At 54.1% G+C, this 12794-nt stretch overlaps 1 protein-coding gene across 2 annotated transcripts; it reads left to right on the top strand.

The window, feature by feature from the left end:
• Window positions 1-312: 312 nt before the first annotated feature.
• On the top strand, window positions 313-12792 carry Tmem132a (transmembrane protein 132A). Of its 2 annotated transcripts, none has more exons than XM_029472823.2 (11): window positions 313-978; window positions 3427-3641; window positions 3916-4134; window positions 4935-5266; window positions 6428-6577; window positions 6869-7067; window positions 7166-7309; window positions 8823-9025; window positions 10240-10513; window positions 10882-11073; window positions 11486-12792. In XM_029472823.2, exons 1-11 carry the CDS (start codon window positions 891-893, stop codon window positions 12527-12529), a joined length of 3060 nt encoding a protein of 1019 aa, XP_029328683.1. In that variant the 5' UTR covers window positions 313-890; the 3' UTR covers window positions 12530-12792. The 2 variants fall into 2 exon arrangements, with proteins under 2 accessions (XP_029328683.1, XP_021007518.1); XM_021151859.2 differs by having other exon boundaries at window positions 315-978; window positions 6872-7067.
• Window positions 12793-12794: the final 2 nt, after the last annotated feature.

Consider the following 12794-nt stretch of genomic DNA (forward strand, 5'->3'; position numbering starts at 1 on the left):
TGGCAGCTCTGTTGGGATTGAAGTTGACCATTCCTGCAGGGTGCTTATGTTGCTAGCCCGGGGAACCTGGAAAAACTGGCTTTCCCTCCCAGACTCAGGAATTTACTGAATAAGGTTCTCACTGTGGCTCCAGGTGGTTCTGCTCTTTTGTGTAAGGTCCGGGCATGTTTCTGTTTCTTTTTCCTCTTTAAGTTGCCATGGAGATGCCAGATCTGGACCTCTCCCAACACTACCTGAGGGCAAGGCTAGGTGGCACTGGGAGTCAGGACTCCCTCAGAAGGGTTGACCAGCCTACACCCTTCATCATTAGGGACTCTTTCTGGGATAGGTTTGGGCATGAGACAAGCTGCCTCCACGGATGGCCTAAGGTGGTCTGGCCTGGTTTGGCCTCTCCTTTTCTGCCCCAGCAGCTCTGTTCTCTTATGTCCATGAATTCTAGATGCCTTCACAGGTGAGATGCCTGTGGGGAGGGCATGAGGCAGAGGAAACGGGTTTTGTTTGTTTGTTTTTCTCCTTGATCATCGGCTTCCACGAGGAATCCCAGAACGCACCTTGTGCTTCCTGGCAGAGGACATCAATCTGCTTAGTCTCCAGGGACGCTGCCTTATTCCGATCCTAGGCACCCTGGGTACCGGACCACGCTCTGGGTTTTGGGATCCGCAGGGCACTAGGACCCGGCGGGGCGAAGGGGACAGCCCATGTGCCTGCGTTCCCTCCCACCCCACTGCTCCTGCTCCATTGTCTGGGAACTGCAGCCGCGGGCTGGCGGCGCGGGGAACTAGCTGGCAACAGCGGCTGGCGCGGAGCGGGCGCGGGAGATGTGGGGACAGATCGCAGCCACCTGAGCCGCGCGCCGGTTACCCTCCTTTGGTGGGAAGGAGTGCGCCTCGATGACTGAACGCAAGGCTGCGGCCCCTCGGGGGCCCTACGGTGCCTGGTTCTGCCTCCTGGTGGCTCTCGCCCTGGAAGTCGTGAGAGGTCAGAGGGAAGGGAGGGGAGGGGAGGGGTGACCTGGCCCTGCCCGTCCGAGGCCACTCGTCAGTGATGCCCCCAAGCCTCTGGACTCTAGAACTAAACCTAGAGCGATGCCCTGGAGAGGTCTAACCTTGGGAAACCGGTTCCCAGCCAACAGCCCTTTGGCTTTCTTCTCTGTGCACCACCTAGATGCTCCTAAAGTCTTCTCACTCCCATCTTCACCAGCCCGGTCCCAACTCCTCTGCGAACCCCTCTCCAGCCGCGACATCAAACCCGGCTGCCCTGCTTCCCGGTGCACCACCTCTTCCTAACCTGTAGTTCTAGTCCCCAGAAACCCGCTGGTTAGTCACAGGAATGCAAAACAGGCTCTTTGCCTGAGACCCGAGAGATATGCTTCTCTCTCTCTCTCTCTCTCTCTCTCTCTCTCTCTCTCTCTCTCTCTCTCTCTCTCTCTCTCTCTCTCTCACGCTCTCTCACGCTCTCTCCCCCCTCTCCCCCTCTCTCCCTGTTCCAAGGAGATCTCCAACCTTGGAGTCTTCTGGGAGAGTCCCAGCCTTGCCTTTCCGAGCCCTTGTGGGTGCACCCATCACTGAGTACGAAAGGGGCAGCAGCTACCGCGTGCCTGCCATGAGCTGGGGCTGAAAGGTGGAAGATGTTATGGGAATTGGGAGGATGGTGAAGTAGTCTCTACCCTTCTGCCCCCATCAAGAGGGCTGGATTCTCCGTGATGGGAGACCATGGAAGTCCGTGGGAGTCAGGCTACTGAGCATCTTGTAATTATGGAAACATTGAATTAGAAGGTGGACCGGAGCCACCCTAAGGACCAACAACAGTCACTCACTTGTTACCCTTAGGGATACGCGGGCGCGCGCGCGGGGGGGGGGGCGGTACTCTAGAGAAAAGCCCCGCCGTCCCAGCTCAGCTGTGGGGCTGAGAGAGCTGGTTCTGGAACTTCTTTCAGGTACCTGCTCCACACCCTGCAGAACCAGTGGGAGTCCTAATAACCCCTCCACAGTGAGGGAAGGAAAGCTTTGTCATTTGGCTCACTAACAATCTCACTTCCAGTATGATCTACACCAAGCTTCCAAAACCCTCTCCTGCTCACCGGGTTACGAAATACTCCCACCCCTTGTACCAGTGAGGAAGAAAACCCAGGCTCCAAGATGCTGGTGACTGGCCCATCTTTCATGGAGTAGAGCTAGGGCATAAAGTCAGATCTCTCCCCTTATCCCCCAAACCTCTTCAGGGAGAGTCATGGGAATTACAGAATGAGTAAGACAGAGCCTGGGGTTCACATAATACAGGAGAAGCAGCAGAGCCAAGCCCATGGACTGCACTTGGGGTTCCAGGTACTCTGGAGAAATGGGAGGATTGTTCCCCATCTTAGAAAAGCAGTAGCAGCAAGCAGAGCCGGAACAAGGTGTCTAGCAAGGGGCTGAATGACCACAGAAGGCTTCCTTGAGGGGGCAGGGTGTACTCTTGACCCTGAAGGAGGGTGGGGGCACAGTGTGAAGCCCACATGGCATGCTGGGGTTGCCCTGGATGGAACGACTGGGTAGCTAGGTGGTGAGGTCCTGACTGGCCTCTCAGGTCCACTGCAGGTTGGAGAAGCCTCATACATCATTTTCTACGTCCATTAAGTGGAATTTGTAGTAATAGAATCTAATCCACAGAACTGTGTGAGAACTGAAAGACTTACTACATGTAAAATTGAATCTGTGTGGGGTTAAGTGCTTTAAACATTGTTACTCTTTGGGGGTGATAGTACAAATCAATAGAGCCATAGTGGACCTTTGTGCTTTTTATGAACAAAAATTCCATCTCCTCTGGTTCTTGTTCCCACCCTTAGGGAGTGCCAGTTGCTGCACAGACCTATTTGGTACCCTTCCCAAGTCTCATTGCTGAACCCCAATCCCTAGCTAGGACTAGGGCTTGATCCCCAGGATGGGTCAAGTTTGGAAATTTGATGTGGGTGTGCCATGACAGTAATTGGACTTGGAAGGGGTGACCAGCCATGTCCACGAAAGGACACAGACACGGCAAAAAGAGACTCCATTTCTACAAAGCTCAACTGGGAACTGTCTTTTACTGAGTAGTTCCCAATGCAGGAGGAACTGTGTCCTCCAAATGCCCTATCTGAGGCAGGGATATGTAGGGGAGCTGTTGACAAGGCTCTGCTGGAGAGAGAGAGAAGTTCTGGGTAAGGTAGAAGGAATAGCTGGGAAGTTTCCATCCGATCCCTGACTCTCCAACTCTGACTGCTTTTGAGAGGCTCTCAGTACCTCAGTCACCTCGTCTGTGAAATGGGATGATTTCTGTACATCTGGGAGATGGTACATTTGTGGTCCACTTTGCCCCCTCCTCCCCAGCCCCACACTGAGAATGAAGCCCACCCAGTTCAACCTCTGCGAATTCTGTAGCTGTCTGACATCTTTCCTTATTCCTCTTCAGTTAGCAGTAACCATGATACCCTGGACCCCATCTACCTGCCAGTGGCCCTGGAACTCCTAGATGCCCCTGAGCATTTTCGTGTGCAGCAGGTGGGCCATTACCCACCTGCCAACTCTTCCCTGGCCTCCCGCTCTGAGACTTTCCTGCTCATGCAGCCCTGGCCCAGGGCACAGCCACTTCTCCGGGCCTCCTACCCACCTTTTGCCACTCAGCAGGTAAGGATAGGGCCCAGGAACTCCCAGGCAAATCAGAGTCATGGGGTTCTGGGCTCTTCTCATTCTCCTATCTAAGTACCAACAAGGGATTGGGCACATTAGGGTGATGTGGCCATAGACAGCTTTTCCCCATTCTCTACATAGAAAGACTGAGGCCTCTAATCTCCTGCTACACCGAGATTAGAAGCCTGAAATCCCACCTTCCCAGACCTGGCTATGGTGTTATCTGCCTCTCCACTCGATCCTACTGATGAGCATGTTTGCCCTTTTCCAGGTGGTCCCTCCTAGGGTCACCGAGCCCCACCGGCGGCCTGTCCCTTGGGATGTGCGGGCTGTTTCCGTGGAAGCAGCAGTGACTCCAGCAGAACCCTATGCCCGTGTCCTCTTCCACCTCAAAGGGCAGGATTGGCCACCAGGACCTGGCAGCTTGCCCTGTGCCCGACTACATGCCACACACCCTGCAGGCACTGCCCACCAAGCCTGCCGCTTCCAGGTGAGTGGGTTGTTTCTGTTGCTGCATCATGCAGGTGTGGTGCCAGGGTCTAAAGGAAAGGACCCTACCACAGTCTGAGAGACTAGGTCATCGCCACCTGGCTCTGTTTTGGTTCCCGATTGCCCTAGGAGAGGGCTCCTTGAAGATTTCAGTCCATGATGCATGGTTTTAGGGCACATAATGTCTAAATTCCCACCTATAGGGAACTGGAGAAGAAAGAAATGAGGCAACTGTCAGAGTCGCTATCACAGAGTCATTAACCTTTGTGTGTGGTGACAGAACTTTTGTGGGTTCTGTTTCCATTATTGTGCAGTTGGGCTCAAATACCCACTGGAAAGAGCTGTTCCTTTCTTTTCTTTTTTCTTTCTTTTTAATATTTCATTTATTTTATATGAGTACACTGTAGCTGCCTTCAGACAAACCAGAAGAGGGCATCAGATCCCATTACAGATGGTTGTGAACCACCATGTGACTGCTGGGAATTGAACTCAGGAGCTCTGGAAGAGCAGTCAGTGCTCTTAAACTGCTGAGCCATCTCTCCAGCCCCAAGAACTGTTTCTTGTTCTTGATATTCTGAGCTCTAGGCAAGTCCTGGGATGTGGTAAAGATTATCCCATTTTGCTCTGAGTCTATTCAAGAAGAGGGACCTACAGAGTAGAGTAGTCTGAGACCCAGATCTGGTGGGTCCCAGGAGACATCCTTGGTTCTGCCTTCCATAGGTTTTTCTGCTAATGGGAGCAAGTCTCCTTCCCACCCTTCTCAGGGCCAACCACAGCCTTTGCTCTCTTTTGTGCTTGCAGCCATCTCTGGGTGCCTGTGTGGTGGAACTGCAATTCCCCTCTCACTGGTTCTCCCAAAGTGCCACCACAAGGGCCGAACTGGCCTACACGCTGGAGCCTGCAGGCGAGGGCCCTGGGGGCTGTGGCCTTGGCACAGAGGAGGAACCCAGGGAGCAGGCTCTCCCAGTGGGTGGTGTGGAGCTGCACCCCGAGGACCCCCCACAGTACCAGGAGGTACCTCTGGATGAAGCAGTCACTTTGCGTGCACCTGATGTGCCAATGAGGCCTGGCCAGCTCTTCACTGCCACCCTTCTGCTTCGACACAACTTCACTGCGAGCCTTCTTACTCTACGGTGAGTACCAGGCCCCTGTGGGTGGAAGAGGTAATAGGGGCTTAAGTAGGAAGACAGTGAGTTTCTAGTTTTCCTGTGGTCTTGCAAGAGCTCTGGGTCTCCACCAACAGTGAGTTCTGCATAAAAGTCCTAAGTAGTTTGTTGCAAGATACTGTGCTGGGTACAGTCCAGAAGTAGAAAGCCTCCCTGGGACTTTATGTCCTGGAGTAGAGGAGGCAGGAGAGGCTTGGAGCCTGAGAAGTGTAGTGTCCAGTGCTGGGTTATGCTCAAACGATGTTAAGATGGGTATGGCTTGAGTTTCTCCTGCTTGCCACTCTTGCTGAGGGTGGGGGCTTTGGACAAAGCCCACTCCTTCCCATCAAAGACATCCATTCTGTTACCCTTTTCTATAGGAAGCTACTCCCAAGCATCCTCTGTCCTACCCAGTGAAGCTGGCAAAGATGTGTAGTGTAACTTCCCCTCTACATTTGTGGGTCTGTGGGAGTTTCACCCCACATGACTCCCTACCTACCTCTCAGGCCTACTCAGTCTCTGCCATCCACTGGCTCCACAGATCTTTCAGTACAAGTCCTGTGTCTTCACACTGGAATTGTTGCACAGAAGTGTACAAGGCCACGCCCCCATCTGTACCAAGGACTGGACGAGATGAATTAGATCAGACAGCGTGGGAGTGGGGTGCTCAGGTGAAGCTATGATAAACCCTGAGGACTTGGGCAGAGTAAGGAAAAATCATCTCCTACCTCCAAGAAATAGTATTTAGGAAGAAAGTTAGATTAGGCTGTGGGTATAGCCTGGGCAAAGGCCTGGGGACATGAATGTGAGTTGGGCTAGGGAGAGATGACTCTTGGTGTGGCCCAAACCCAGAATGTATAAAGAGATGTCACTACACCTATTGAGGCTGAGTCAGGACCTGGAGGCTCTGGAACACCATACCTGGGCTTCAACTTGTGGGCAGTAGAGAGTTGTAAGTGGCTTTGGGGTAGGCAGAGAAATATGTGACCTGTCTTGAATTGGGGTCCTTCTGGGAGGAATAAAAGGAGATTCTAGTTAGAACTGGGGAGGCCAGACATGGGGGTGATATCTCTGGTTCCTCATTTGTCTTCCTAAAGCAACCGGCAGCTCAGTCTCTATCTTGACCAACAACCTGTACCCTCTTTGCAGGATTAAGGTGAAGAAAGGGCTGCAGGTGACAGCTGCCCGCCCAGCCCAACCCACCCTCTGGACTGCTAAGTTAGACCGATTCAAGGGCTCAAAGCACCACACCAGCCTGATCACCTGTCACCGTGCTGGGCCTGCAGGGCCAGATTCCAGGTGCCTGAAGAGTTCTAGCCCTGGAGTGTTGGGGAATAGGTTGGGGATCTGATGGATCATTTGGGGACATAGATTAGTGGTTCTGAGGATGTTCAAAGGGGCCTGGAGGCCAAGTTGGGCTCTGTAGCCAGGATTCAGGCTTAGGCTCTGTCACTTTCCACTGTGATCTTGGGGGATTCACATCACTTCTGTGCCTTGGCTTTCTTGACAGTCAAATGGGGATAATTGTAAAGCCTGCTCATGAACGCAGTGGGTAGCTGGCGAACACTCAGCTCATCTCTCTTCTGCCAGCAGCCCCCTTGAACTGTCCGAGTTCCTGTGGGTGGACTTTGCAGTGGAGAATAGCACTGGTGGGGGTGTGGCAGTCACTCGCCCTGTCACGTGGCAGCTAGAGTACCCAGGTCAGGCCCCCGAAGCAGAGAAGGACAAAATGGTGTGGGAGATCCTGGTGTCTGAGCGGGACATCAGAGCCCTCATCCCTCTGGCCAAGGTAAGAGCCTACTCTTTGTGCTCAGCCCCGCTGGAAGCCTGGTCCCAGGAACCCCAGGAGGTGAGAGCCCTGGAATTAAATGCCCCTTATACCCTCAGGCTGAGGAGCTGGTGAACACAGCTCCATTGACTGGAGTGCCCCAGCGTATCCCTGTGCGGCTCGTCACTGTGGACAGTGGGGGAGCCTTGGAGGAGGTGACAGAGCACATTGGCTGTGAGTCAGCCAATACACAGGTCCTGCAGGTGAGTGCACTGCTTGTCTCTGTGAGTCTGCACAGCTGAACAAAATAACTTTGCTCCTTACTGCAGTACGTCTCCAAGGGAACAGCTTCTCAACCCCAGACCTCACGGGCAGGGACAGGATGTCAATCTCCCCATGCCCCCACTTCCCCCAATCATCGTCTCTAGAGTAGAGTGGGAACTGAAAGCTTAGCCCTAAGCTTTATTATCATCATCATCATTATTATTATTATTATTTTGATTTTTCAAGACAGGATTTCTCTGTGTAGTCCTGACTGTCCCTGAACTCACTCTGTAGACCAAGCTGGCCTTGAACTCAGAGAGATCCTCCTGCCTCTGCCTCTCAAGTGCTGGAATTAAAGGCCTGCACCACCACTGCCCAGACTTAAGCTTATTCTTACATTTATTGTCCAGTCGTCCATCTTGGCCCTGGCCAGGGAGCTAAGCTGGAAGACTGCATGTGCTTTGGAGTTGGGGAGGTTTTGGGGGAGACCTGTGTTAGTTACTTTTCTCAATGCTGAGACAAAATGCCTGGCAAAAGCAGCTAAGGAAGGAAGGAAGGAAGGAAGGAAGGAAGGAAGGGATGTTCTGTAGTTCGGTCCGTTACGGCCGGGAAGAAGAGTGGAGGAGCTGGAGGCTCCCACTGCACCGGAGTCAGGAGGCAGAGAGATGAATCCTGGTGCTCACTGAGCTCAGTCGTGGAATTCCCTCACAGACATGTCTCCAGATTTGTCTCCTAGGGAGGTCTGGGTCTTGTCAAGCTGACAGCATTAATCATCACAGCCCATCTTTGATACTAGCTGTGTGGTCACGTGCAAGTGTCCTAACCACTCTGAGCCTCCAGCCTCTCCACTCCTCACATATTATTACGTTGCTGTAAGAATTAAAAATACCTAAGATGGTACCCAGTGAGAGCAAGAACTGAAGTATCAGCAGTTACTGCTGTTATAATATGATGAATCAATAATAATAAGCACTGTTGTAATGAACTGGGGGGAGGGGGTTAAGAGGGTAGACAGCTTCCTCTGTCTCGAGGTCCCAGTGAGGAAGCATTGGCCCAGATCCCAGGCAGTAGTGACAGCACCTTGGGGGCTTCTGGGAGGATAGGTGGGTCTGTCTAGCCCCTCTGCCTTCAAGTACTTAGCTACAGCTACAGTTGGCTGTTAGGTGCCTCCAGCACCAATATCTGAGATTGGCACCGAGGAGCTAAAGTTGTAAATTCAACCCAGACCCTGCTAGGAGGACCCTGCTAGCATGTATGTTGCATGCAAATGGCCCAGCTCATCCCTAGGGGAACCTACAGTAATGCCCCTGGAGTGGATTTTGGTAGTACAGCAAAATACTTTAAGCTAAGAGCAGTGAGCCCCCCCCGCCCCGCCCCATCCAGACCACCACACAACATGTATTTATGATATCAGAGCTGAATTTGAATTTTGTAGCCCCGCTTATGGCTGAGTAGGTGATGCTGTGTCAGTGCCTGTCATTTGTGTCTCCATACATCTCTGCCTTGCCATAGGTATCTGAGGCCTGTGATGCTGTGTTTGTGGCTGGCCAGGAGAGCCGGGGTGCCAAGGGGGTGAGGGTGGACTTCTGGTGGCGCCGACTTCGGGCCTCACTGAAGCTAACTGTATGGGCCCCACTCCTGCCCTTGCGCATTGAGCTGACTGACACCACTCTGGAACAAATCCGAGGCTGGAGGGTCCCAGGCTCCGCAGAAGGGTGAGTACAGACCTGCCTGCAGGAGCCCATAGGACACAGGGCTTAGTGAATTCCTTCTGGGACTAAAGGTACACAGCAGACACTTCCGTGGACCCGGGCTGGGGTCTGAAACACTGCTCGCTACTTGCAATGCCTTCTGCCCATCCAGCCCGTATTAATTACTTTCCGTGTTGCCATGACAAAATACTTGACAAGAGAAAAAGAAGGAACACGGGGTTTATTTTGGCTCACAGTTCAAAGTATAGCCCATCGTGATGGGCTAGTCATAGTGGCAGGAGTTGAGACAGCTGGACAGGCCACACTGCATTCAAGTCAGGAAGCAGGGAAGTGGATGGATGGATGGATGGATGGATGGATGGATGCTGGTGCTCATCCCAGTCTGAACTTCTTACTCAGTAGTGGGACCCCAGCTGATGAGATGGTACTGCCCATAGTTAGGGTGCATCTTCCCACCTCAGTCACCCTGATTAAAAAGCTACCTTGCTGTCATGCCCAGAGATTTGTCTCCTAGATGATTCTAGATTTTTGTCAAGTTGACAATATTAGCTCTCACCCTACCTTTGACTGTCAGAACCCTGGCCACTGTAGTGTAACCTGGCAACCTCCATACTTCTCTCCCCCTGCTTCCCAGTCTGCTGTAACACATAGGAATTCTTTTTGCTTGGTTTTCTGTCCATCTTTCTTCAGTTCTACATTCCATCCCTGAGAGTGTTCACTATTCAAAGGCTTGAATGGCTCCAAGCTCCATAGAAATCCATCACAGTGGGCAGTGGGGAGGCTCATCAGAACCCAAGAGCAAGGATGAGGTGTACTGTAAGGAATGTAGCTCCTAGGCCCTGTAGAAACTGAGTTGTTACCCCACTGCCTTGTCACCGTCCCACTCCAGAGGTATACAGAAACAGCAGCAGCCAACTGAATAGACTGGCACATTTCATTAGTCTGGACGAGGATCTGGGCATCACTGACCTGAGCAGAAAGACTCAGCACCTAGAAAGGAGAGTATTCAGGGCAGAGTTTAAAGAACAAGAGGCATACACCAGTCTTGTTACTGTAGCTATTTTATCATTTGTGCAAGCTGAGGCTGGAGCAACGGCATTAAGCTTCCATTTAGAACCTCTAGATAGGTGGCTGGCGGGCCTGCCCGGAGTTTGGAGTCTTGGGGAAGGAGTGGTCTCTCCAGTGGGCGGGGCCCTCACTGACGCCCCTCCCCGCAGGCAGCTGGAGCCTGAGGCTGCTGCTGAGGAGGTGGAGCGGCGCTCCCGTGGCTGCCGCCTGCAGTACCAGAGAGCTGGTGTGCGCTTCTTGGTGCCCTTTGCGGCTCACCCGCTGGACGGTGGCCGTCGCCTCACCCACCTACTCGGTCCTGACTGGTTGCTGGATGTGAGTCACCTCGTGGCAGCCCATGCCCATGTGCAAGATCCTCGTATAGCCTCCTTGGAAGGTGGCCGCATCCTAGTGGGACGGGAGCCTGGAGTCACCTCTATCGAGGTGAGCCGCCACAGGGGACGCCAAAGAGCAAGACTTTGTCCCCTTCCCACAGGGTACTGGTGTCCCCAGACTGTTCATGGTTAGGTGTGAAGGCTGCAGAAGGGGCTTACTGTGGCCAGGGAGAATAGGTGGGCAGTCGGAGCATAGGGGACTAAATGAGAATGGAGATAACTGTAGGAAATGCTATAGGTGTGAAGGGCTAGGGTATAGTATAGGTGTGTGGGGACCAGGCCTCCGGAAAAAGGACACTGTCCTCTGGTATGGATTGGAGTGTGTGTTAGTGTAGAGATGGTGATGCCAAAACAGGGTCCTTTAGGGGAGACTGTGTGGGGAAGACCTCCTCACTTTCAGTCGCTTTCCACTCTTAGGTTCGTTCCCCGCTGTCTGACGCCATCCTGGGGGAGCAGGCACTGGCTGTGACAGACGACAAGGTCTCAGTGCTGGATCTGCGAGTACAGCCGGTGATGGGCATCTCACTGTCCCTGAGCCGGGGCATGTCCCACCCTGGAGAGGTCACAGCTACATGCTGGGCCCAGTCTGCTCTTCCAGCCCCAAAGCAGGTGATGGCCGGGGGTGAGAGAGCATGGTCTGATGCCATAGATGGGGGGTGATGGAGGAGAAGGATGGGAGGAAGTGGGTCCTGGTATGTGGACCGCTTGCTCTGGGGTTTTCCAAATGAAGACTACTTCCCTGTGAGGTAGTGAGGTCTCTGGCTGGAAGTGATGAAGCAGTGGCTGGCTGGAGTATGGCGTTGGGAGGTTCATTAGGTGTTCCTGAGGACTCAGACCCCTGGGCTGAGTGGCAGACAGGTGATTGACACGCGTCCCCTCTCTCCCTGTGTTTTGTCCATTCGCCTGTGTCTCTCTTTCCTCCGTGCTCTTTCTTCCGTGTGGCCTGTCACTGTGGGAGTGTTCTGTGTGTGCATGCGTGCGTGCCCTCGCGTGTCTCTGCTTGTGTCCGTGTGCCCTGCAGGAGGTGGCCCTCTCCCTGTGGCTGTCCTTCTCTGACCACACTTTGGCCCCAGCCGAGCTCTACGACCGCAATGACCTGGGGCTGTCGGTCTCAGCTGAGGAGCCCAGTGCTGTTCTGCCAGCCGAAGAGCAGGGAGCCCAGCTTGGTGTGGTGGTGAGTGGCGTGGGTGCCGAAGGGCTGCCCCTACACGTGGCTCTGCACCCACCGGAACCCTGCCGCCGGGGCCGCCATCGCGTTCCCCTGGCATCAGGCACCGCCTGGCTGGGGCTGCCCCCTTTGCCCACACCAGCTCCTGCCCTCCCATCCAGCCCTGTCCGGACCTCACCGTTCACAGAAGCCACGGTGGAGGGAAAGCGGCAGGTAGCAGGTGATATGGGGGGCCATGTGGGTATTAGGGGCAAGTTTGAGCGGGCAGAGGAAGAAGCTGGGAAGGAAGAAAATGAGGCCAAAGAAGAGGAGGAAGATGAGGAAGAGATGGTGCCTGCCCCTCAGCGTGTCACCGACCTAGAGCTGGGGATGTATGCTCTTCTGGGCATCTTCTGTTTGGCCATCCTCATCTTCCTGGTCAATGGTGTGGTCTTTGTGTTGCGCTACCAGCGCAAAGAGCCTCCAGACAGCGCTACAGACCCTGCCTCCCCTCAGCCACATAACTGGGTCTGGCTGGGCACCAATCAGGAGGAACTGAGTCGGCAGCTGGACCGATGTTCTTCCTCGGGTCCACCCAAGGGGGAGGGGGGCTGCCCTTGTGAAAGTGGAGCAGGAGGGGATGCCTCAACCATGGCCCCCAGTGCTTCAGAGAGCCCTGCTGGCTCCTCGAGCACCCTGGCCCGCAAAGAAGCCGGGGGACGTCGGAAGCGAGTCGAGTTTGTGACATTTGCACCAGCACCCCCAGCCCAGCCGCCTGAGGAGCCTGTAGGGGCCCCCGCTGTACAGTCCATCCTGGTGGCAGGCGAGGAGGACATCCGCTGGGTGTGCGAGGACATGGGGCTGAAGGACCCAGAGGAGCTTCGAAACTACATGGAGAGGATCCGGGGCAGCTCCTGACCACTCCCTGGCCTGCCAGGGGCAGCTTGGCCCACCAGCTCAGGCACTGGGACCAATGGGATCGCTGGCTATTGGTCTTGCCTGACCCTCATGCTCATCCTCTGGTGCTTGTTGATCAGAGTCCCCTGCTGGGTCCCCTCAGGGACCCCATCCCAGGCCCCTTTCACCCCCACCCCTTGTCATGGACTATGGTCAAGAGGGAGGGCGCATGCCCCTTATTTATGGGAACCACTTCATTCTACTGTTGGGTACAGAATAAATGAGA

The sequence above is a fragment of the Mus caroli genome, unplaced genomic scaffold (assembly GCF_978045245.1).
Source record: "Mus caroli unplaced genomic scaffold, Mus_caroli_1 scaffold_20, whole genome shotgun sequence".
Taxonomy (NCBI): Eukaryota; Metazoa; Chordata; class Mammalia; order Rodentia; family Muridae; genus Mus; species Mus caroli.